At 35.9% G+C, this 25529-nt stretch overlaps 1 protein-coding gene across 2 annotated transcripts in view; it reads left to right on the forward strand.

The window, feature by feature from the left end:
- The window catches only part of KLHL2 (kelch like family member 2), a 48918-nt gene extending 23819 nt beyond the window's left edge, over positions 1-25099 (forward strand). For both annotated transcript variants that reach the window (XM_032223857.1, XM_032223856.1), the window contains exons 5-15: positions 5536-5698; positions 9944-10053; positions 11739-11855; positions 14590-14739; positions 15405-15522; positions 16134-16331; positions 17075-17176; positions 20197-20325; positions 20950-21090; positions 23491-23634; positions 24156-25099. In XM_032223857.1, coding sequence (XP_032079748.1) covers positions 5536-5698; positions 9944-10053; positions 11739-11855; positions 14590-14739; positions 15405-15522; positions 16134-16331; positions 17075-17176; positions 20197-20325; positions 20950-21090; positions 23491-23634; positions 24156-24184 — 1401 coding nt within the window. In that variant the 3' untranslated portion in view covers positions 24185-25099. The remainder of the gene's footprint in view (positions 1-5535; positions 5699-9943; positions 10054-11738; positions 11856-14589; positions 14740-15404; positions 15523-16133; positions 16332-17074; positions 17177-20196; positions 20326-20949; positions 21091-23490; positions 23635-24155) is intronic.
- Positions 25100-25529: the final 430 nt, after the last annotated feature.

Consider the following 25529-nt stretch of genomic DNA (forward strand, 5'->3'; position numbering starts at 1 on the left):
CCCTGCGACACGCAGCTTCTTATCGGAGCTCGTGCAGGCACCGCACACTGTGCGCTCATGTGCAATTGGCCAGTTGCTTTAAAAACAGGTATAGAACGCTGGTGGACAGGTGGGCCAAACGAGCCACTGTACCGGTACGCTGACAGCTGCTCCTGGCTACTACCAGTATGGCCCGGTACGGCTGTTCCAGTCGGAACCCACCACTGGGCATCTGTCAGAATAGGCATTGCTAAATAGCACAGTCTCATGACATTGCACTTTCTGACCACATCACTTGCCTATAGCAATTCCAGTGCCAACTGCTATCATTAACCAATTACTACCTGTAAACCATATGTCTCAGCATTTGCATTTGCAGCAGATATAAAAGTCTTCAAAGGGATGTGATGTTTTATCACCTCGGGGATAAGGAGGTGTGCTAACATATTTTGAATCCTTTGCCTAGCTTTGGTAAGGCTATTAAGCTACTAAAAAAAATAGAGTGTAGTCATAACAGAAGCTTTTACTGAAAGATGTTGCCGGTCGCTTACTACAAAAATCCTTAAATTGCCATTTAAATTGTTTAATCTATGCTGTTTCAACCTTTTTCTGATCTCTCAAGAGTATCAATATTATATACAACAGTTGTCTGAGCCATGGTAATCCCTAGATGTGTAGAGATAGCAATTATCAGAATTCCAAAGGCGTTCTAGAACCTGGAATCCTGGCAGTCTAGGGAAGTTTAACTTGACATGCTGCTCTATTTAAGAGATAGATGTTAGCTACATACAGGTACTTGACTAACAAGATTTTGTTTAGTGACTGAAGTTACAACAGCACTGAAAAATGTGACAACCATTTTTCACACTTATGACTGTTCTAGCATCCCCCTGGTCACACGATTTACATTTGGATGCTTGACAACTGACTCACATGACTGTTGCAGTGTCCCAGAGTCATGGGATCCCCTTTTGCGACCACCTCCCAAGCAAAATCAATGGGGGAACCAGATTCCTTTAACAACTGTGTTACTAATTTAACAACTACAGTGGTTCACTTAACCAATGTGACAAGAAAAGTTATAAAATGGGACGAAACTCACTTAACAAATTTTTCACTTAACAACAGAAATTTTGGGCTCAATTGTAGTCATAAGTTGAGGACTACCTGTAGTCAAAGTGAAAACTCTTTATGTGTAAATGTAGAGTTGAAGCTTTCGCATTCCTTGTGCTTTCCTTTTTCATAGTTTTGCTAGTGAGTTTTAGGAAGATTAAGAGTGAATCCAGAAATAAATGACCTGCTGCTTACTGCATCACAGGGGGATTTCTAACTCTACTGAGTAGTGTAATATTTTGTACTTGCAGTCTTGTTCCCATCCGTGGGTTCTACGTGGATTAGTGTACTGAGTAATGATTGCTATTCATTGAGCAGAAGTATTAAGTCCAAGAAAATTTCCACATTCTGCAACTTTGTGCAGTATCCTGAAATAGGGAAGTACAATCCCATCACATGCTAAAGATGGAATATTTCAAGTCCCAGGTGCCCTTAATATCCAGAACCACTTAGCCTTGGTTGGATTCAGTCAGAGTCAATTCTGCCCATGCAGCCTCCAAGCTCTGGGGCAGAGCTTTGACAGCCTCACTTAGCTGGACTGGAGTCCTAATATATTGAACCCCAAAATGGTGGATTATCTCATTAAGTAATTTCCTGTAGATCTTAAAAAGTGTAGAGAAAGCGTCAAGCCGTAATGCACCTTACAAAGGTAGGCATTCCTTGTTTAGCCAATATCAACTGGAATTGATCTTGCAGGAAGAGAAAGAACTACAGGTAGTTCTTGACTTACGGCCATTCATTCAATGAATGTTCAAGGTGCTGAACAAATGGTGATTACAACCAGACCTCAGAGTTCCAGCATTCCCATTCCCATGGTCATGTGATTGTGATCTGGGCGTTTGGCAACTGGTCCACACTTATGACCTGTTGTAGGACCCCACAATCATGTGATTGCCATTTTCAACCTTCCCTACTGGCTCCTGAGAAAAGTCCAGGTCACGGGGTGGTATCAGTCCTCATCCAGACGCTCCTTTTCAGCCTCTCTTCACTCATGCTATACTGGCCACTTTCATACCATCCCCAACTTGCACCACACCCATTTATAACCTCCTACTCCATACCCCACCCACACTTTGCCTCACACAAACACACTCTTGTGAAAGGTCCCTGACGCATGCTGCACCTCTCATGCATTCCCTCCAATCCATGCCACAGTCTCACATTCTCATAACCCTTCCTTAAACCTACCTTATGGAAAAGGTGCTTGTTGACAATGTCTGTTTAAGTTGACACCTTAAACTTTTCAAACTACAAGTGGAGTTTGGTTCATTAATAAATAGTGCTCTGTAAGTGTTTTAGATAGTGCTACTATGGGCACTTGGACGTTTAATGGTTCAGTGCTGCTGAACAATGAGCATTTGCAAGAGCCAAGGTGGCGCAGTGGTTAAATGCAGCACTGCAGGCTACTGCTAGATCAGCAGTTCAGCGGTTCAAATCTCACCGGCTCAGGGTTGACTCAGCCTTCCATCCTTCCGAGGTGGGTAAAATGAGGACCCAGATTGTTGGGGGCAATATGCTGACTTTCTGTAAACCGCTTAGAGAGGGCTGAAAGCCCTATGAAGCGGTATATAAGTCTACTGCTATTTCAAATAAATCTACTTATTACCGGTATGTCTATACCAGAGGTGGGTTCCTGCCAGTTCACACCTATTCGGTAGAACCGGTTCGTCAAATCTACTGAACCGGTTAGAAGAGGTTCCACCAGTGGACCCGGAAAGCAGGCCACACCTACAGAAGAGGTTCCAAAAATTTTTGAAACCCACCACTGGCAAGGATCTTGTAACTTGACAGTTTTAAGACTTACATGCTTCAATGCCAAAGTTTCTGAATAGCTACTTGGACCGACCTAAGTACTAATTCATAATTTCATATCCAGTCACATGGGTGGCAAGCCACTCCCATCCGGTCACATGGGTGGCAAGCCACTCCCACAAAGGAGGCCGCACCCACAGAGTAGGTTCCAACAATTTTTGAAACCCACCACTGGTCTATACACTGTATTTGAATGTCAACTGTTAAGTTTAGTTGTTAATTTAAATTTCATCTTCTAATGAACCTCAGGGTGCAACAAATTGTTTCTAAAACCATTTACATCTGAAAACAATGTTAATAGCCTTTTGGTGTGAAATGTAATGTATTAGCCTTCTGCTTTGTGGTACAGATGTCAATTCGTATTTTTAGCTTTCTTTACTGCCACCCACTCATCCACCATTACAGCAGTTTATGCTGACTCATATGTTCTTGAAAGACATTCACAAGTATAATCACATGTATTTTTTCTTGAAGCATCTCGGTATCTTTGTATCAGTTCAATGAACATACGGAAATCTGATTTCTTTTTAATCTAGTCATGTAGGAAAGAATGAATTAGAATCCTGATTTAGTAACTAGTTCAAGTTGTCTCAGTTGTGTTTATGTTAAAATGAGAAAATTTTGTTACATTCAAATTTTCAAATATGGTTTAGAAATACTTCTGTCAGTAGAAAGCCATAAAGAGTTTAATACAAGGAAAAAATGAAGTCTTAAGCAAATGCAAGCAAATTATATGTGATGCTATGGCATGTTAATCTTTTATAAATCTGCTGGAATATCTGTAGTTGTTCTGTCCCCTAGATAAGTAAGTTATATCATTGGATCCAAATATAGTAATAAAGACACTGTCAGTGACATTACTGGATATCATGCCATAAAATGAAAAAAAAAATACATTTGATAGCTGCTTGTTTTAAGGGGAAAACTGCTAAATTTGATAGCTGGTTGCTTTTTTTTTACTATTACAATAGCTATTCACAAAGCAAAATAAGCATGAAATTGTGACTGTCAACAGCTTATAAAGAAAACGTATACAAAATATTTTATAGATGGCACATGTCACTGGGAAAATTAGCAAAGATGTTTAAAGACAAATCAGCGAAATGTTGGAAGTGTCAACAAGCAATAGGCTCTTATTATATGTGGTGGACATGTGCAGAAGCAAGGGAATATTCCACTAAGATAAGAGTATGTTTAAAGAAAATGTTACAACAAGAAATAGAATTTAGACCAGAGATATTCTTATTAGATATTATCCCAGAGAAATCCAAGAAAGAGAATACTTATTTGATTATACATGTAATTACAGCAGCAAGAGTTCTATTTGCCCAAAATTGGAAATCAAATAAGCTACCAACAGATGAAGAGATAATAAAAAGATATTAATTGTGCAGTGATGAATAGGTTGACAATGAAAATAAAGGATAAAGAGGAATCTGAGTACTTCAAGACATGGGAAGATTTTATGATTGGCTAGAGAAAGGAAACTAGAAAAGAAAATAGGGAGAAGATATAGAACCCAGACGAGGCACTGTTAAATGGAAAAGGGGGGGAAGAAGGGGAAAACAGAAAAGAAAATATTAAATATATAAGTATACATCCAAAAGCGAGATATAAAAGTGGGGAGAATATAGTTAGGATAGATTAGGGAAGGTAAGGGAATAAGAAATGATATCAAATTACATTTGGGTTTACGAAAATAGCATCTCAAGGAAACATAAACTGAGGTCTGAACACCTACAATAATAAAAAAGAGAGAAAGGAGGAGAAAATGAAAAGAAAATGGGGGAAAGAAGGAAGAGGTAAGGAGAGGAGGATGGAAGGGAGAGAAAGAGAAGGACAGAGGGGAGGAAGAGGAAGAGGAGGAGTAGGAGAAAGGTAAGGGAAGAAGGAAGGGGAAAGAGAGGAAGAAGGAAGAAAGTAGAGAAGGGAGGGAGGGAGGGAGAAAAGAAAGGGAAGATAAGGTGGTGTTACAACAGGAGGAAGGGATGGCAACCCAAACTGTATATTATAACCTATTAAATGAAATAACAAATGTATAAGAGTGATAAATGTAAAGAAGAATAACAATTATGTGAATGTATACTTAAAATGCTATGTAAGAGAACAAAAAATAAAAAAATATTTTTCTGGAAATGTGACTTCCAAATCCTAACCTCCTTTGACAAGTTTTAAATATAGTATGGAAGAAACCTCCTAGACCACGGGTGTCGAACTTGCTGTGTTACATTGCTTCACATGACGTTTCATGATATTTTCCCCCTTCATGGTGCTGGGGTGGGCATGGTGTGATGCATCCCGCCCATGGGCCGTCAATTTGACATCCCTGTCCTAGACTGAGTCCCTACTCACTAAAATGAAGAAATTATAGAGAAGCAAAGCATGTATATCCTGATCTATTCTGATTCATTTGTCGAAACACAGTGTACAATTTAAATAGCCGTGTCACTGCTGTCCTGTTCTGGCAATTCTTCATCAGTATCCATAATAGTAAAAGTTCAAAACAGAATTAAGATTGAATTTACCTATTAGTTATATAATTACTTAACCCCTTACAGACAGTCTTAGACTTAGAAATTCCTTTTTTACTTTTCTTGATGATACTGACTCCTTTAATTTTGGTTATTGTAGGTACTACTCCCAGCAGCCAGCTTGTTGCAGCTTCAGGATGTAAAAAAAAGTTGCTGTGATTTTTTGGAAACTCAGCTTCATCCTGTCAACTGTTTGGGTATTCGAGCATTTGCTGATGTGCATGCCTGCATTGAGCTTCTGAACAAGGCCAACACATTCGTAGGTAAGTGGAAGTTCAATTCTAAAAATGAGGATTGTGGTATTTTTAACTTTGGAGAAGCCATATTGCTCACATTAAAAAGAATGTAAATTACAACAGAGAAATTAAAGTTGTACCGATAACAAACAAAAATTGTTTTATGATTTGACATTAGCAAAGCAGCCAAGAGGTTGAATAAATTTCAAAAACTAAATTTTAAGATTAAAATATATATTTAAACAAAGCAGTATTAAATCTTTGAAAACTGGCACTTTTTCCCTTTCTCAAAAGATTAATGTAGTAATACAATAGTAGGATTCAATTTGCCAGAATAAAGAAAAGAATTATTGTTAATGTGCCAATTCAATAGACAGCAATTCAGTTTCCCAGAATACTTTAGCTATAATAGTGATAATACAGCAAAAGCAACTAATTTTTTATCTGGCCACCTACCATTTCTGAGAAATGCTCTTCTGCAATTCTGTTGAGAATTATTCCACTTGTATTAACAATACATGTATGCTTGCGTCTGTGGAGTTTACCTTCCGGAAAGCAATTTCTTTTTTTCTTTTTTTTGAAAAGTTTTTATTTTATTTTAATTGAACAAAAACACAAAAAAAGAACCATCCTTCATTACATCTTGTAGAAAGCATGTTGATTGGTTACAGATAACTTTCATGCATTTCTTCCACAGTCATTACTTATAGTTCATATTAGATTATACACTTTGAATCAAAAATCTTTGTATATCTTACTATTAATGTACCGCAATTCTCATTTCACTACAATTATTTGAACATGCTTTTACCTTAAATCATTCATACTTAAAGACACAACCTCATAATGGCATTCATTAGCTATTTCAAAAAATCCTCCAATAACATTACACCTTTATGACATCTTTTAAGTAAAAGTCGATTAATAAAGTTTCTAAACCTTTCTCCCTCCTCTTTTCCCCCCAACTCACTGTTTAGAATTTATATCCAAGTTACTTTTGCCAATACTATAGCATGTATATATTGTTAAACACTGTCCATTGACATTTCCTTGTTGTTATTATAATTGGCTAAAAATCATTTACCATTTATGTTCCATCTCCTCTCGTCAGACCCTCCCCCCCAAAAAAAAATCATACACCTTTATAACAAGGTCTAAATAAAAATTTGTTAATAAAATTTATGTCTTTTTCCCAAATCACAATTTGCATTTTATATCCAAATTTCTTTTACTAGATTGCCAGTACATGTATATATCATTAAGCTGTATCCATTATCGTTTCATTATTGTTATTATAGTTAATTAATTGGTAGCAAATAAACATTTGGTAAAATCTAAAACAATCTAATAGTTACTAAATTCCTACTTATTAATCACCAAAATCAACTATTTTTTTATTATCAACTTTCATTGTCAACCTGTATCTTTCCAATAACAAAACAGTCTTATCTCTCTTGCCAATTGTGGTGTCAGTCTTCTTTTTATCTCCTTTATAAGGTTTTTATAGACCTCTCCGCACTTTGTTGCTTGAAGGATCTCTCAGGTAATCTCATTGCCCACCAGCTGCTACTAAAATTAGCTTTTCTTTGGTTATCAATCTTGCTTCTGAAAAAATTTCTCTTCTTAAGTCCATCATCATTACTTTTTTTTTCTTCTGTGTCCTTGAATCTGGGGTAGAGCTCCAATTCATTGAATTCCCTTTTCTATATTCCCTTCTATCCACTTTCACCCACATTTGCTCCATTAATAAATTCATCTATTGTCTTATCTTTATCTTCTACATCTTCATTCTCCCCTTTAATTTTTGGGGCCCCAACCCCATCATCTTTTGCTGTGAGGAAGACTAGTCTTTCCAACTTCTCAATTCTCCCATATCCTTCCAATAGATTTTGAATTCCAGCCAAGATATTTTGGAATTTTAAGGTTTCCTCATCTGAATATTGATCCATGTTTCCAAAACAGAAGAAAGAAAGAAAGAAAGAGAGAGAGAGAGAGAGAGAGAGAGAGAGAGAGAGAGAGAAAGAAAGAAAGAAAGAAAGAAAGAAAGAAAGAAAGAAAGAAAGAAAGAAAGAAAGAAAGAAAGAGAAAGAAAGAAAGAAAAACTAATAGCCTGCCACTCTAGCCTTCCAGGCCTCTTTTATTTTTTATTTTAAATTGACTTGAAGACAAGTTCTTTTATGCTCTTCAAAGGAGAAGGGTTCTGTTCCCCCCCCCCTTTCTTTCCCTGCCAAAATAGTTCTCAAAGGCACCTGAGAAAACAATTCATGCCCTTGGCTCTTTATCAGTTTCTGTAAACAAGTTGCAAATCATTCAGCTACAAAATCAGTGAAGTCAAAGAACGAAAGAAAAGAGATACGTTGTTTCAAAAACCCCAGCCTCTGACTTCCGAGTGGCAGTGTGCTACTTTTCACTTTCTAATATTTATCTCTGGCTTATAGGAAACAAAGTTCTTTAGATTTCTTTTAGTGAAATTTAATAACAAGTAAATGGAAGAATTGTTAAAATAAGAAGGAAGGTTCTAATCCAGAAGTCAAAAAATAAAGCAACAAAAAGAAGAAGAAAAAATCAATCCGTTCACTTTAAGAGGAAAAATGAGAAATGTTGCGAGCACTTCAATCCACAAAGAATAGTTACAAAGAAAAAAAAAGCTTTCCATAGCAAGCCAATTAGGATTAATTTCGCCGCTCAATTCTTTTGCTTAGAGATCTAATTTGGCTTTAAAAAAAATTTCTTTGGGCAGTCTTTCGCAAAATAGAAAAAATACCTCACCAGATGGACTCACTTTCTCTTTTCACTTCCTTCCTTCCGGAGCGTCCCGATTTCATCAGCCTGGGGGATGCCTGTTTACCGCTGGCTTGAAGCGCTTCCTTTGGGGTGATCAGGGACTTTGCGATGTCCCTGAGACCAGCAAGGCTTCGTCTTCCTGATCACCATCTCTACGGGACGGTTTAGGTCTCAATGGACCGTCCAGTGGCGAAAGTGTCAACGGCGGTCTTGGAGTATCGAGACCGCACGCTGTGACATCGTGACGTGGCTCCTCCTTCTCCCCAGAAAACAATTTGAAATTCTAGCCAGGTGCCTTAACTACTAAACCAAACTGCCTCTCAAATAATGTAGCCTTATTCATTTATTTTATAACTTTAGATGATTTTATAGCTATCTACTATATGCAGATGATTATGGGTGGCTTACAAAAACAAACATATCAAGTATAGCCCTACATTATCCATGGTTAAATTCAGTGGTGGGTTTCAAAAATTGTTCGAACCTACTCTGTGGGTGTGGCTTGCTGCCCATGTAACTGGATGGGAGTGGCTTGCCGCCCATGTGACCGGATATGAAGATGCCGACGACACTTGTCAGAACCACCCTAAATTACCTCACACACAGCACTGGCATGTATAAGAATATGATGTAAACTTGTTTTTTAAAAGGCATCTTTGGTTTGCGTTAAAACAACTTCAACGCACGCAATGTTCTGATTGCACCACAAATGCAGTAGTCATCCTTACCTTTCACAGAGGCACTGAGTTTTATAAATATGAGCATGATAGTGTAGAATAATCATATCCAAGGACCAGTGGTGGGTTTCAAAAATTTTTGGAACCTCTTCTGTAGGTGTGGCCTGCGTTCCGGGTCCACTGGTGGAACCTCTTCTAACCGGTTCGGTAGATTTGACGAACCGGTTCTACCGAATAGGTGCGAACTGGTAGGAACCCACCTCTGGTTAAATTGTTAATTTCACTTACTATTAGTAATAGTAGAATTCATCTATCATGTTTGCTTATATTTGTTTGTATATGCTCTTGGTGTATATAACATCATGCACACTTTGTAACATGCTCAAATGTACTGAAACAAAAATGATAGGGTGTTCTAAGTCTTAATATAGTTCTGTAATAAGACTTTGGGACGCACTATATATAAAATAGGATTTATCCAGCCCCTGCCATGATTTCAATCTTTGAATCCTATTATGTATTACATCTTTCAAAAGGAAGATCTGCTTGTCAGTCTTATTTTTCAAATGTAGTGGCCTTATTTTAGAAATTATGTTGGTCGTTATATACAAAGTCCAATTGGCTTTATAAATAAGATTTCCACATTTTAAATGACATTATTCTTTTCATAGACATGAGCGGTATATTCTAGCTATTATAACTAGAAAGAAAACTATTTTGTGTTTCCTGAATCTCTACAAGGATAAAATGTTTCCTTCATGCTGCTTCTGTTGCTGCAATCCATATGTTTACATTTTTTTTCTTGAAATAGAACAGAACTTTACTGAGGTTGTACTAGGTGAGGAATTTCTCAGTCTTGGTGTAGAACAGGTGTGCAGCTTAATATCCAGTGACAAATTAACAGTAGCATCAGAAGAAAAGGTAAGGTAATGTCTTCCTTATTTAGATGTTATGATATGTAATAAAGTAGAGTTGTGCAATCTGTTTTAGATTCTAATGTTTAAAATTAGAGTTTGAAATGGAGTGTTCTGTTCTTTTTTGATTTGATACTCAGATGCTGTGTCTTTTTTTGCCAAAAATATTCCAATATAAGAACGGTCACAGTAAGGTCAGAAGTGTCTAAATTTGGCTTTGAAATATTTGTAATGCAAAAGTTTTTGCCCACCTTTAAAATCAGGGAACTAGATTAGAACAACATTGTTGAAATATTTATCCATTTACAATATATACCTTGATAGGAGGATATAGGAGAAAGATCTTTGAATGTGTTTTCACTTTCACTTTAGTCCGTTCAGATTTTTTTCTCCAATTGTGACTAACAAAGCAAAAATTTATGAAACTCAAAGAAAACTCTTTTACCTACATTATTATATAGTTGGTGATAATGTAGGAGACCCTTTTCTTGCTTAGAAGAAGAACAGGGTCTCCTACGTTAACTCCAACTATTAATAAACTGGTAGAAGGTTCTAATATTTATCTCCTCAAGGAAAACCAATTGTGAAAATATAATCTGAGTCAAACTGTATATGATACAAATACTTCTAAACATGTAAAAGATCTTAAAAGTATAAATACTGATAGGAAATCCTAGTTCCAGCTAATTCAGAAAAAGAGTTCATAGTGTTGTGGTCCCCTGGCGGCCTGAGGAGCTGGCAGCAGTCGGACAGTGAGGAGGTTGGGGAGGAACATGAGCCAGGCTTGGAGTCTGGGGAAGGCTCGGATGAGGGCTCTGTGTCAGAGACAGAGAGGGGGCCAGGGCTGTCTGGGAGTTATATGCTACCTCTGGAGCCTCCAGAGTTGGACATCAGTGAGGCAGAGGAACAGGCTCCCCCTGTTCCCAGTGTGCACATGCACAGAGGTGCCAGAGGGCAAGAAGGGTTAAGACAAAAGGGGCAACTTGGGAGTAAGGCTTGGAGATGATTGGCCCCTCCCATAAGACAAAGGAGGAGCAAAGGCACGTGAGCCTTTGCAGGAAGCAACTTCGTTCGTTCTGGTTGGTTTAAATTCTGGAGCTCTGTTTTGACTCTATGCTCCATGTAGCCATGCAAAGCTAATTGGCAGTTAGGTCTTTGGCAGCATTTCAAGGGAGATAAAGGTGTGTGCTTATCAGCCTTATACCGAAAGACTGTGGCAGATGTCTGTCAGACTTTTTACAAACTATTTGTGACTCATTATGAGCTGTGAATGAACATAATTCACAACCGTTGAAATAAAAAGAGGTTTTGGGGACTAACCATGTGATTTTTACTGTCTCAGGAAGCCTAGGTCAGAACACATAGGGGGAAGGGAAATTAGATGTGTTCTTTGTAATGCCGAAACTAGCTAGTTATTGTTACATTTAAAAAAACACATTAATCTGGTCTAGATAAGTTAAAACTTTATATAACCAATATGTCTTCACTTCTAAGAGATGAATGGGTGGAGACAACAGAGAATTAGACAAGGCAGTTCCAGCTGGCTGTTGTTGGAAATGTTCTTCCTCTCTTTCAATTTGAATTATAAAATGAGCAAAATCTTAGAGTTCTATATCTCTAAGTTCTGTCATATCTCTATGGTGTCAAGAAAACCATATGCAGAACTCATAATGTGTCTTTATTTCACATAAGGTTTTCGAAGCAGTGGTTACTTGGGTTAACTATGACAAAGATGTGAGGCAGGAACTCATGGCACGTCTGATGGAACATGTTCGATTACCTTTGCTGTCAAAGGAATATTTGCTCCAGGTAATTAACCGGAAACATTTCATTCATGGTCTTTTTCCCCCTTGTTATACTGCAAGATAAAAGCTTGTGTAACGGAAGAAACATAGCAAAGGGTCCAAGCCAGGGGTGTCATACTCAGTCATCATGGCGGTGTCATGTGATGTATCGGGACTTTTTCCCCCCTTGGCATGGACGTGGCCAGCACGTGACGCATCCAGCCCGTGGATATCGGGAGTTTGACAGCCCTGGTCTAGGCCAATTTGCTGCAACCAACTCACCATAGCCAACTCACCGCACAACAATTCAATTGTTCTATTAATCATTTCATTTGGTTACTTTTACTATTGATACTAGATCAGTGTTTCTCAACCTTGGCGACTTTAAGTCCTGTGGACTTCAACTCCCAGAATCCCCCAGCTTCTGGGAATTGAAGTCCATAGGACTTAAAGTCGCCAAGGTTGAGAAACACTGTACTAGATAATACTGTTGTATTTCTCGATTGATTTTCTTCATTTTATTTTTATTGGCCACAGTTCTATCAAAAATTTATCTTGTGTATTTATTGAATTGTCCCGTATTTGACTGACACCAGAGAGATTCAGTTTCTACTCCATCTGCAGTCAACTCCCTTGACCCAATCTACCTCATAGGGTTGTTGTGAGGGAATATGGGAGTATTGCATATAATTTTTTTTGAGAATTTTTTTTTATTGTTTTAGTTTAAAAAAATAAGGAAAAAAATCATCTTTCATTACATCTTGTTGAAAGTGTATCGATTGGTTACAAATATATTCCGTGCGTTTCTTCCACAGTCCTTACATATACTTCATTCAAATCATGTTGTACATTTAAGTCAAGAAAGAAAAGTTATATATTTTACTATCCCTGTACCATAATTTTCATTTGGTTACCATTCTTTAAACATGTTTTTATGTAGAATCATTTATATTGGAAGACACCACCACCTACTGGCGTTCATTTGCAATTTCAATAGATCTCCAATACCATTGCTCCTTTATGACATGTTCTAAAATTAATTCGGTTAAGTAAGATATCTAAGCATCCCCCCCCCCCCAGTAACACACACATATGTATCGTTAAATATTGTCCATTAACATTTCATTGTTATTATTGTAGTTAACTAAAGGTTATTTACTGATTATCTCTCCTCTCCAGGCCCACACAATATTATAACTTTATAACCATCTTTAAACAATGATTTATTAATAAGATTTATAGGACTTTTCCCTCAATCCCGAATTAGTTAATTACGTGCTAAGAAAATAAACATTAGACACTAAGACAATCTAAGAAATATTAATATTTCTACTTGACAATCACCCAGAATGTATATTAGCATTTCTGTGGCCTGCTTATTTATCCTAACTAGGGTTATTATTTCTCTATTAATATCATAGTAAATTTATGTTAATGGATAAACATTCAGTAGTAATTTAAAACAGTCTATAAGGTACTAAAATCTCTACTTAATAATCATCAAAAATTAACTAGCTTTTTTCTATCAATTGGCATTATTAACCAGTATCTTTCCAGTAACAAAATGGTCTTTCATCTCTCGCCAGTTGTTGTGTCAATTCTATATCCAGAACCTTTCCAGGGTTTAAGACTTATCTCCACACATTGAAGCTTAAACAATCTCTCATGTGGTTTTGTTGCCCTTGAGTTGTTATTAATGTAAGCTTAACTTTGATTGTCAGGTTTGTTTCTGAATAGATTGTCTTATTAACTCCATCTTTTTTGCTCTTTCTTTTTCTCCTACATCTTGGAGTTTGGGGTGGAACACCAAATTATCAAAGTCACTTTTCCAGCTTCCCTTCTTTCCACTTTCACTCACGTTTACTCCATTTATAAGTTCATCTGAGTTCTTATCTTTGTTTTTTGTATTTTCATTCACTTCTTTAATTTATGGGGCTATAACCCCATCATCTTTTTTTGTAATATCCCATAGTCTGTCCCATTTCTTGTCAAATCTCTCAAGTCCTTCTGAGATGTTTTGAAGTCCAGCCAAAATGTTTTGAATTAACAAGTTTTCTTCATCTGAGTATTGCTCCATTTTTTAGAGTAAGGAAAAATATAGAGAAAGAGCAAGAAGAAGAATTTGGTACTATCTGCCACTTTAGCCTGTCATAGATTTTGAAGAATATGTCTATTTTTATTTTAGACAAATTTTCTTTTATGGTTTTCAAAGAAGAAGCGTTCTAAAAATGTTCTTTCCTTTTCCAATTCTTGTCAAAATATTTTCCACACACCACTATTTGTGATCTTGGGTCTTTATCAGGTTTTAAAGAGATGTTCCAAACCCTTTTGTTGCACAGTCAGTATAGTCAGATAAGAGTGAATAAAGAAAACATTGTTACAACAGCAAAGGAAAAAAAGCTTCAGACTTGTGTTCCAAGTGGCAGATTCGATTCTTTTAAAACCTCTTTCCTTAAGTATCTCCAATATAATATTGCAACAAGTAGAAGAAGAAATTTATTAAAGTAAAAAGAGTTTTAGTTTAAGCCAAAAAAGTTAAAGTAAATAGGGGGAAAAAAGATCCCTTCACCTCAAGCGGAAAAAAGGGAAGCATTACAATCACTCAATCCACAAAAGATTACAAGCAAGAGCAAAAAACAATTATTTTAAAGTTTTCACTGAACCCATTCAAAATTAATAAGTACATCAAAACTACATTCATGCCAATTAGTCAGTGTGTTCTTTTTTGCTAAGATTGCATCAATATGGCTAATTCACAGAGAGTTGAAGAAGAGATACTTGTTAAAAATAGCAGTGCATGCAAAGATTACCTGATTGAAGCAATGAAGTACCATTTGTTACCACTTGAACAAAGAGCTTTGATGAAGTCCACACGAACAAGGTTAAGAACACCTTCCTGTCTTCCAAAGGTAAACATGTCACTTATATGTGCTTCCTTTTCGAATTGCCTTGCGTTGTATGAAAAAAAAATGTATGTGATTTAAGTCATGGGCTTTTTTTTATTTTAAAATATGTATATAATTGGAATAATTGAAATAAAGTAGAAAGTTATCGAGTTGGAAGAGCCATTATGTCAAAAAGTCTTACTTTCCTGTTCAATTAAAGCATACCTAAATCTATCTAGTAAAATTAATAAAGCAGCTAGAGAATCTTGTCAGTATTCAGCTGCATACTTGTTCAGTTGTGACTACATTCTTGTTCACCTAGGACTTTACCTTTTATTTAAGAAAATTTGAAAACTATTGTGTGGCATTAAATAGAGTTACGATTCATAAAGAAACAACTAAGCCAAATTAGCCTATGTAGGCAAAGGAAGATACCCTCTCATTTTTTTCATTAGTGGGAATTGTTTGGGTGCAGCATGTCTTTTTTCCCAGGGACAAGTCAAAAAAGGCTACACCGTATTCATATCTTGAATTTTTTAACCCATCCTGAGTAATGCCATTCTGAGAAATGGAATAGTACTGTGGATAGGATTTTTTTGTTCATTGTCAAAGACTGTTCAGTTTGCCCCCCAACACCCCGCCCCCCATTTAATGTGTCTCTTAAGTTTATGATGTTGCTTCTGTTTAAGGTGATGGTGGTGGTAGGAGGGCAAGCACCAAAGGCTATCCGCAGTGTGGAGTGTTATGATTTTAAAGAACAGAGATGGTACCAGGTTGCTGACCTGCCTTCCAGAAGATGCAGGGCAGGTACCCCAACACTTTAAATTGATGCTTCCTGCATGCAAGCTTAAATTTGTGCCGGCTATTTCCTTTTTATTCTATGATATAATATAATGTATTTTATTGAGTAGTCAATTGACCATGTCAAACAGGAGCATCAGCCACTGTAAAATGCAATAAAATGAGATATGATACAGCAAAATGAGATAAAATAGAGTAAAATATAGTACCGTGATCCCCCCAAAATAAGAAAAGGGTCTTATTTTCTTTTGACCCCCCCAAATAAGCACGTGGCCTTATTTTCGGGGAGGTCTTGTTATTTTTGAGGTGCAGGAGATGGCGAGCATGGTCACCTCATGGCTGCTGCTGTGTTGCACTATTTTCTGGGAGGGCTTATTTTCAGGGGAGGGCTTATTTTAGCGCATGCGCTCAAAAGCCTGATTGGGCTTATTATCCAGGGAGGTCTTCTTTTCAGGAAAACAGGGTAGGCAAGATAAGGTGAAGATGAAAGAGTATGGTTTTTAAAAAAGGGTACAGTAAAATAGAAGAAGAGCTATTTCCTCTTTTTAAAACATGGTCTGGAATTCATGATATTAATGAAAAGACCCTTCTACTAGAACAACCCCTTTCCCCCCCAGGAGTTGTATACATGAATGGCCTTGTCTTCGCTGTTGGTGGCTTCAATGGCTCCTTGAGGGTTCGTACTGTGGATTCTTATGATCCAGTAAAAGACCAGTGGAGAAGCATTGCTTGTATGCAAGAAAGAAGAAGCACTTTGGGCGCTGCTGTATTGAACGGGCTTCTATATGCTGTAGGAGGTTTTGATGGGAGTACAGGTATATCATTTTATATAGTGACATCACCATACAGCCCTTCTTTGTATAGGGCATCTAGATTGTGGAGTGTTTTTGTTGCAATCATTCTCACCATCTTTTTTACACCCCTCCCTCTTTGAAACACATTTTGGCATCTCTTTTCTTAAATTCCAAACAGAACATTATCAAACATACTGAAATGTTAAATGTATATCATTAGTAGTAGAATAGAAAGTTTTTGAAAATTTATTTTCTAGATTTGAGTATATCTTGTTTCTCATTTGTGTCATTTCATCTGAAGAGTCGTACTGGAGCTAAATCTATCTTGGGGGAGGGACAGACAGGCAAGTAGGCAGGCGTGCGTGCACACACACACACACATACACACACACACATACACACACACACACACACACTTATATGTGCTATTTCAGCAGGTGGCAGCATTACCAGCTGATTAGTTTGGGCTTCAGGCCAAGCCAGATTGGATCTGGGTTAAAGATCTGGATACAAGATCATTGGGGGAATTCTGCAGGCTTAATTTGGGAAATCGAAAAAGTGATCCTAAAAGAAGGCAGAAGGAAAAATCTGCCCAAAGGAACTTTTATTTATGAAGTGTATTTTAACCAGTTATCTGTAAGGGTAGCAAAAAAGTATGCTTTTATATGTTTATTAAAGGTACTTACTGCAAAAACAAAAAGAAACCCCACCCCTAGATTTAGTAATACTTCATTTTGATTAGGTTTCTTTATGCTTAATTACAGGTTTATCTTCAGTAGAAGCTTATAATATGAATACTGATGAATGGTTTCATGTAGCTCCAATGAACACAAGGAGAAGTAGCGTTGGAGTAGGTGTAATTGGAGGTAATTGACTTTCTCTGTGCATGATTCAGCTTTTAAGACATCCTATCCTAAAGGCCCTGCCTATTCAAAGAAAACACACCGTTTAAACCACATTAAGAATGTTAGGAAGGCAGAGTGGAACATTATTCTGAATGGAAGATCCAGGAATGCTGCTTCACTATTTCTGCTCTACTATGCCAGCTCCTATCCTTTTTTTGTGCTGTGGCTCTGACACTATTTGCTTGGCTTATTCTAGAAAGTAAAATTATTCCTTTTATGAAATTGCCTATTCAGATAGAAGGCTTTATTGAAAAAAAAACCTAAAAGAATTTGAAATGTGATAATGATTTACATTATAAATACTCCTTCCTTCTTGAGTGAACAGCCTGATAAAGATTTTTATTTTCATTCATAAAAATATTTGACCCATAAAATAGGGAAGTGGGTTTATAGAATGAACAGAATAATATATACTTTAATCCATATATTTGAAAAGCCGTTAAAACAACACAGTACTTTTTCTATTTTTTTTTAAAAAATGAATAAATGTTGTACTTGTAATTTTCAAAATGTTTACAGCTGAATTATTAACATAAAAAGAGTACATTTGTCCTTACAATTTAAAGAAGCATTTACTTTCATTCAAGGCTATAGCAAATAAATTGGAAGAAACAAGTTTGTTGATACAAAATAGTGTTAATTCTCTAACAACTCCTATGAAATTGCCCTATATATTTGAATGTTAATGTACAATTATAATAATTATAGGATTGTTTAGCAATACAGCTTAACCATTTTCTATATTTGTGTATTAAAAAGAAGGGAAAAAACAGAATTTGGGCTTCCTTTTGTTTGAAATTGAAGGAAGGATAAAAGAAAATTAAGCTTTATGTTTTGATTCTAGAACACTGAGATACCACCACATTCCAGTTGTTGAAGGAAACTAGGCATGCAATAAGTTCTATATTCTTAGAGCAAAGTTTTTCAACCGTGACAACTTTAAAATATGTGGATTCCCAGAATTCCAGTATTCTGGTAGTTGATATCCAGACATCTTAACGTTGCAAAATTAAAAAGCATTGTTAGAGTATACTGAGCTTTTGTTACCAATTTATTATAGAGGAATCCCATTTTTCTTTACATGCTTTCCCATCATGCCATCATTACTGGGCCAATGTTTTCAGTTGCAGTTTGAGGAATGGGTAATTTCTATATCACTAAAACTCTTGTGTCTGTTTGATTGTAATATTCAATTGGACAAAATTGAAAGTTGTAAAGCAACAATTATTGAACCAAGGTAACTCAAAGGATGTTGGGACCTATGACTCTTGTGAGAATGGAATGTAAGGAAGCTGCCACCATTTCAGCACTATTGCCCTGCTACTGTTCAGTGTTAGGGGTAGGGCACCGTGGTCATGTGATCCTCATTTTCAGTGTTCCCTGGTAGCTTCCCAAAAGTCAATGGGGAAGCCAAAAGGAATGGATGTGATCGCTGGTGCTGGTGCTCCTTGCCATCTTCCCACTAGCAACACTTGCAGAGAGAAAATAAATGGAGCACCCAGCAGGGAAGGTTGATTAAACTGAAATCAGGATGATTTAATTAAAGTTTATTCCTTTTCATTTGTTCATAAATACTTTGCTCAAGCTGGGAGCAAACTTTTCTGCTGAAGTTTCATTTTATGTTGGGGTCTCTGGCTAATTTTGAGATGGAACTAAACCAATTTTAACTCTCTGGAGCACATAAGTTCCCAACATGACATGCAAATGTGATATCCATCTGTTCAGTAGAGATAAAAGGAGTTATTTGTTAATTTATTTTATTAATCAAATTTATATAGCCTCCCAACTTATCCAAGGAGACTATTTGGGTACTATGTTTGGTTCCAGATTCCTTAACTGAATTTGTTCATCTAGAGCAGGGGTATCAAACTCGCATTGTCACAGCACCTTTTCCCCTATGCTTAACGTGGCCAGCACATGACGCATCTAGCCCATGAGAAGCGAGTTGACACCCCTGATTTAGAGTGATTGAAACTGTTTCAAGTATTCATCTGAGATGTTTATGCTTTAATTGTAAGCTGTCGAGAGTCATGAATATGAGATGGGTGGCTATATAAATTGAATGGAATGAATAACTAAATATTATATCGATATCTATTTTGTTGGTATTATTGCTTTACTTAGCTTTTGGAACACAGTGATTCCTTCAATTAAAGCAATATAAAAGATTATATATATATAAATAAAATATACATAGATTCATACACACACACACACACACACACACACACAGACAGACAGACAGACAGACAGACATATCTATATATTTCTATCCTAAACCTTTTACTAGGTTCTACTGGCATGGTAGCAATAGCACTTAGAGTGCGTTACAGCCTCTCTAAGCAGTTTATAAAGTCAGCATATTGCCCCCAACAATCTGGGTCCTTATTTTACCAATCTCAGAAGAACGGAAGGCTGAGCCAACCTTGAGTCTGGTGAGATTCAAAGTACCAAATTTCAGACAGTTGGCAGGCAGCAGAAGTAGCCTACAGAACTGCATTCTAGCCACTGCACCACTGTGGTTGTACATCAATTTAATCAAGATCAAGGCTATCAAACTCACAGCCTGCAGGCCGGATGCGCCATGTGTTGGCCATTCCCATACTTGGTTTAGCGAAGGGGGGAAAAGTCACAATATGTTATGATGCCCCTGATCTAAATGATGAAAGCTCTGGAACCTGTATGAAAATTAAAACTCCATAGAATTATGAATGATGATTAGAACTGTAAATCGTTTTCACAGTATCCATGTGCTGTGATACAGAAATACAATTTCATTGCTCCTTGCCTAGGTATTTTACAAAGGAAATCCAACTCTTTAAAAATAAAATAAAATTAACCATGCAAATAATCTTCCCAAACAAATATTTATATTTTAAATATGCTGTCTAGTGAGTAGATAGGTTGTCACTATATGTTTGTGTGTGTATAGCTATGTAATATGTGCAAATTTTATACACATCTTCTAAACCTATTTCCAGGTATGTTGTATGCAGTTGGTGGCTATGATGGTGCATCGCGTCAGTGCCTTAGTAAAGTAGAATGCTATAATTATAATTCAAATGAGTGGACCTATGTTGCAGAGATGAGTACTCGACGTAGTGGAGCTGGTAAGCATTCAGAACTTAAATTATATTTGTGACAAAAAATCCCTCCTCCCCCTCTCTCTGCCTTTGAATCACTTTTAACTTCAGAAGTCTGCTTTGGTCATCAATGTTATGTTGTCTTGACCATAAATTAGGAAGACCTCTCCCCTTTTTTCTCTTGAAGGTGGCTTGCGGTTTTATAATATCAACTTAGAGATAAAGGTCATAGTCCTTGCATTCCAAAGGCTAAAATGTGCAGTGCATTTTTCTATTTCAAGGGATAAGCTTTGTAGCTCATGAAAACTTAAGCCTTTTCATAACATTTCTTAGGCTGAAAAGATACCACTAGACTGCTTATCCATAATATATAAAATTATTAAGTCTATTTAATATATTTTGCATTAAAACATCACAATGTGACAGCAATTTTGGGGTTTTTATACTTAAGATCTTGGAGGATAGCTTACAAATGATGTTCTCATATTTAAAACTATTTGTTTCATGTGATCTCTGGCTTTTTAACAATTAAAATCTTGTTGAAATAATTCACTCCATTATTCATTAACTTTTTTAAAAAATTGATGGCATTTGAGAAAACAATAGACCCTTTTCTCTGATTTCTGAATCTTTTTTATTTTCTCTTTGAAGGTGTTGGGGTTTTAAATAACTTACTCTATGCAGTTGGAGGACATGATGGTCCTTTAGTTAGAAAAAGTGTTGAAGTTTATGATCCTACCATCAATCTATGGAGACAAGTTGCAGATATGAACATGTGTAGGAGAAATGCAGGTAAATTATTTGAAGTCATAAAGCAGTTTTTAATAATCAATTTGAAAAAGCACTACTTTTCATGCCATTTTAAAAAGTCATCAATACAATGATAAATAAGGCAAGGGAATCTGTTAAGAGTAGCTTGTTATAGGTCGTTGCCAAAGGCATACAAGTATCAATTCATTTTCTTAATGGATATACACTCAGACAATATTACAGCAGTTTGCAGCAATTTTAAGAATAGAATACTTTCTACTGTTTCAAGATTAGCACATAAACAGAAGACAGAAAACAAAATAAAACAGTTACGATATAGTTCTACCAAGACTAAATTAGTCATGTTTATTTGTTTTTATTTTGTCTTAATTGTTAGCTGCTCAGTGTCATGTATGTGAGAAGTGACACTATATAAATTTAATAAGTATATGCACACTGTTCAAGTAAACTGCATATTTGTTTGCTTAAGCATTTTCCATTAAAATTACTCCCAGAGATGCTTTCAAACATGAACTCAAGCACTTCTTAAATGTATTCATGGAATATTTTTAATTTAATTTTCTTTACAAAAAATACACAAAAAGCAATGAACAAAGCAGATTGAAAAACAATAATAGACACTTGCCCAATAGCTAACCTAATTAATTGTTAAATTACATTACCAAAATAACAATAGCGCTTAGATTCATATACCGCTTTATAGCTCTCTCTAAGCGGTTTACAGAGACAGCCTATTGCCCCTAACAATCTGGATCCTCATTTTACTGACCTTGGAAGGATCGAAGGCTGAGTCAACCTTGAGCCAGTAAGGATCAAACTGCTGAACTGCTGGTAGCTGGCAGTCAGCAGAAATAGACTCCAGTACTGAATAACAGAATAACATGACTGTAGGCCTGACAAACAGATTACAATAGCTAAACTACTGGCAATCGGCCATTGATGGTCAATAGAAGTAGCCTGCAGTACTGCATTCTAACCATTCTGCCACCATGGCAAAAAAAGAAAATAAAAATAAAAAACTAAAAATTATGTTAAATTAATAACAATTTTCTAAATATATCACATGTTTAATAATAATCTGTAAAATTACTCAAAGGTTTATCTATTCTTGTAAAGTATTATGTATTCGGCCAAACAAATTGTATTGTAGGTTTATTTTGATTAGTAGAAAAAAAGGCCTTCTTAAAAATTGATGCTGACCTATTTTTGAACTCTTAATATCTAAAGTAATAGTATTTTTCCAGTTTAGTGTAATTATCTAGTCACAATTTCCAACTTTGAAATACACCATTGAAATCTGTCTCAGAGTAAGACCCAAATATATGTAGCTGCTCTCAAATTAGGAAATGAAGGTCACTTTTTGCTATATGTTGACCCAAAAATCTAACAAGAAAAAAAGCATTCCAATGAAGCCTATAACTTCAATTTTGATTTTGCATAAATATAGATGGTAATATAAACTTCCCATTTGTTTGTTTGTTTGTCAGTCAAATTTCATGCCACCCATCTTGCCCATCTCGCCAAAGGTGACCGTAGGCAGCTTACAGGCATTGAATAAAATGCACTATAAAATATTAAAACTGTAAATAAGGATCTGAAATTTAAAATTCAGTTAAAATCAAACCAAGATTGTCTTTCATTGAAAGATGATCCCAGTTTAGCTAATGAAATTCTTCATATAATTTCGTATAAATATAAATGTCTAATAATTTATCAATCTTAATAAAATATCTACTTGAAATTAATATGAGAATGCTATTAAATATCAAATCAATTGGGAGCATGGGATGGTAACCATTTTAGCACTGTTAATCTTACCCATCAACCTAACAGAATTTTAACCCCTCTATAATTTGAACCTGATTATTAATGGCTCTTATGAGAAGTCTGAGTTAATTTGTTCAATGATCCATTTGTTTGTATGTCTGTTCCTTTACTGGTTTTGGTTGATCTTAAAAGGCGGAAGCTATCAGTCTCAATTCTAAGGCAGGGTACTTGTTGTACATGTTATCATAATTTCATCTTTGTATTTATTTTTAGATTAATGTTCCTACTTGCTCCTTGATTTTTATTACTAAAACTTCCAGAACCTTTGTATTTTTGGCTATCAAAGAAGTATCATCAGCCCAGCAGAGATTATTATTTAGCTAGCACAGTTGATGCCCCTTTCTTTCTTTTCTAGTTCCCTCTGGGTTAATTTTGTTTGTCATCATTGTTATCTTGTGCTGTTTTTGTGCTGTAAACTGTAAACCGCCCTAAGGTGCTGGGAATGAGGTGAAATATAAATTTAATGAATTTCTATTGTTGTTGTAGTTGTTGTTTGGTCCTCCAGTTTTTCTTCCAAAACCAAACTGCGGTAGCAAATATTGCCTGGCTAGTGAGCAACCAAGTGATAATGTTTTATTTCTTTTTTCATATTAGGAGTTGCTGCTGTGAATGGACTTTTATATGTAATTGGAGGGGATGACGGCTCCTGTAACTTGGCCACAGTGGAATATTATAACCCGACAACAGATAAATGGACAGTTGGATCATCATGTATGAGTACAGGAAGAAGTTATGCAGGTATTGAAAAATAAATGTGGAAAATACTGTTCCCTTCTAAAAGAAAAATTGGTATATTTTCCAGCTTAGGAATTGCTTTATCATCATCAGCATAATCGTCACCACTATTTTGAGTATCTGGGGAATGGAAGGAAGTCTGGTGGCAATATTAGCAGGCTAGGCTTTTTATTTTTTAAATGTAGTTGTAATAGTTGTAGTACTAGTTGTAGCATATGGTGCAAAATAAGTTAATAATTGTGAAACCATTGATCTTGTGGTCAGGCAAGGAGAGAGATAAATGACAAAAGGCATATTGTGATATCACAGTGCATATTTTTTCATTTTGACACAATCAGATTTTGTTGAGAAGTCTGTGGATTTTGGATAGCTTATATTTTTACAGGTTCAGTGTCGTGCCCTCAGCAAGGGGATACTCATGACAAGTATTACATGCATATGAAGCATTTGTGAACAAACCTTTTCCAATATTATTTAGGAATGTTCCCATACAAAGAATTGATTTCTTGCATCTCTCTTTCTAGGTGTGACTGTTATTGACAAACCATTGTGAATTGGTGCAGATATTTTCCCTCTTGATTCTGCACCTAAAAAGCAAGCTTTAACAAGTAGTGTTGAAGTGATTAAGCATCCAAGCACTTCTCAACTTGTAGCTGTGCACTGAGACATGTTGGAAACTGCAATTAAGGTTTAAAATGAAGATTATTCCAGGTTGAAGCAAAGTGTAGCATTATTCCACAGTAGGCTGCATCTACTGAAGATGTACAAAACTGTATGGACCTTATTTGCTGGATTTCTAGACAAACCTCATTTTCTTAAGAGCCAATCATGTCTCCCATATGGTTGACTATAGATTTTTCCCCTAGTAGAACATAAAGTAATGTGTTCTGGTGAAAGTTAAAAAATAAAGATTTTTGGGGGTAAAATGTCCATGAATAGTAGGTTTTATGCCCACGTTAATTTTTCTTACTCCTCTTGGTTACATTACAAATGTTTGCACATTTATAAATTGTCTTCATATTTGTTAGGGACTTACTGATTTTATTTATAACTAGCATGGTATTCCAGTACTACCTGGTAAAACAGAGGTGTATATTTTGATATTTACTAATGCCATGAAACTGATTCCTTTCAATTAAAAAGTGTTTTAACTTATATTGGTGGTTCATATTCAACAAGATCCCTTTGTTATGTTTTGATGTATTTATCTTAATTGTAATTGGGCATGGTAATAATTATAGAATAACATGAATGTATGAGGTTATTTTACTTGCATGGCATTTAAAACTCTTCCTGTGTAACTATTTTAAAAATTTGTGTAACTATTTAAAACTGTAAGCTACTATTAATTACTGTATTGCATGTGAACATATTTGTACAAGAAATGTATTAAACTCTGGATGTGTTAAATTTGACCCAAAGTATTGTCACTTTGATCTGCTTTCTTTAATAAAAATTTACATACTTGTTTTTTTCAAGTTTGGGGTTGCTTTTTATCTGGTTACTTGTTCATTGGTAGATAGCTTCGGTCTCAGCTCATGAAACAATACCAAAAACAGATTATTTAACTAGTTAATATAATATGCTGATATTATTTCTAGTGCATGATTTGGTACTGTGATAGTATTTGAACCTTTGGACTACACTGAAGTGCTGTACTCCTTAATTTTGGGGAAAAAAATACTGAGAAGTTAGTGAATGTTAGGGAAGAGGCATTCTTCAATTAAATGAATAACTGCTTGCTTTTAAAATGGTACCAAGTTTCAGGTTTATATTCTGGGAAGTGTCAATTAACTACAGTCAATTAAAACATTGTAAAACAGGCGATGAACCTTTACACACCATTATCCTGATGAAAGAAATGTCCTTCTGGGTTCAGCTCCAAGTGTGGAAAAAGA

The sequence above is a fragment of the Thamnophis elegans genome, chromosome 9, assembly GCF_009769535.1.
Source record: "Thamnophis elegans isolate rThaEle1 chromosome 9, rThaEle1.pri, whole genome shotgun sequence".
Taxonomy (NCBI): domain Eukaryota; kingdom Metazoa; phylum Chordata; class Lepidosauria; order Squamata; family Colubridae; genus Thamnophis; species Thamnophis elegans.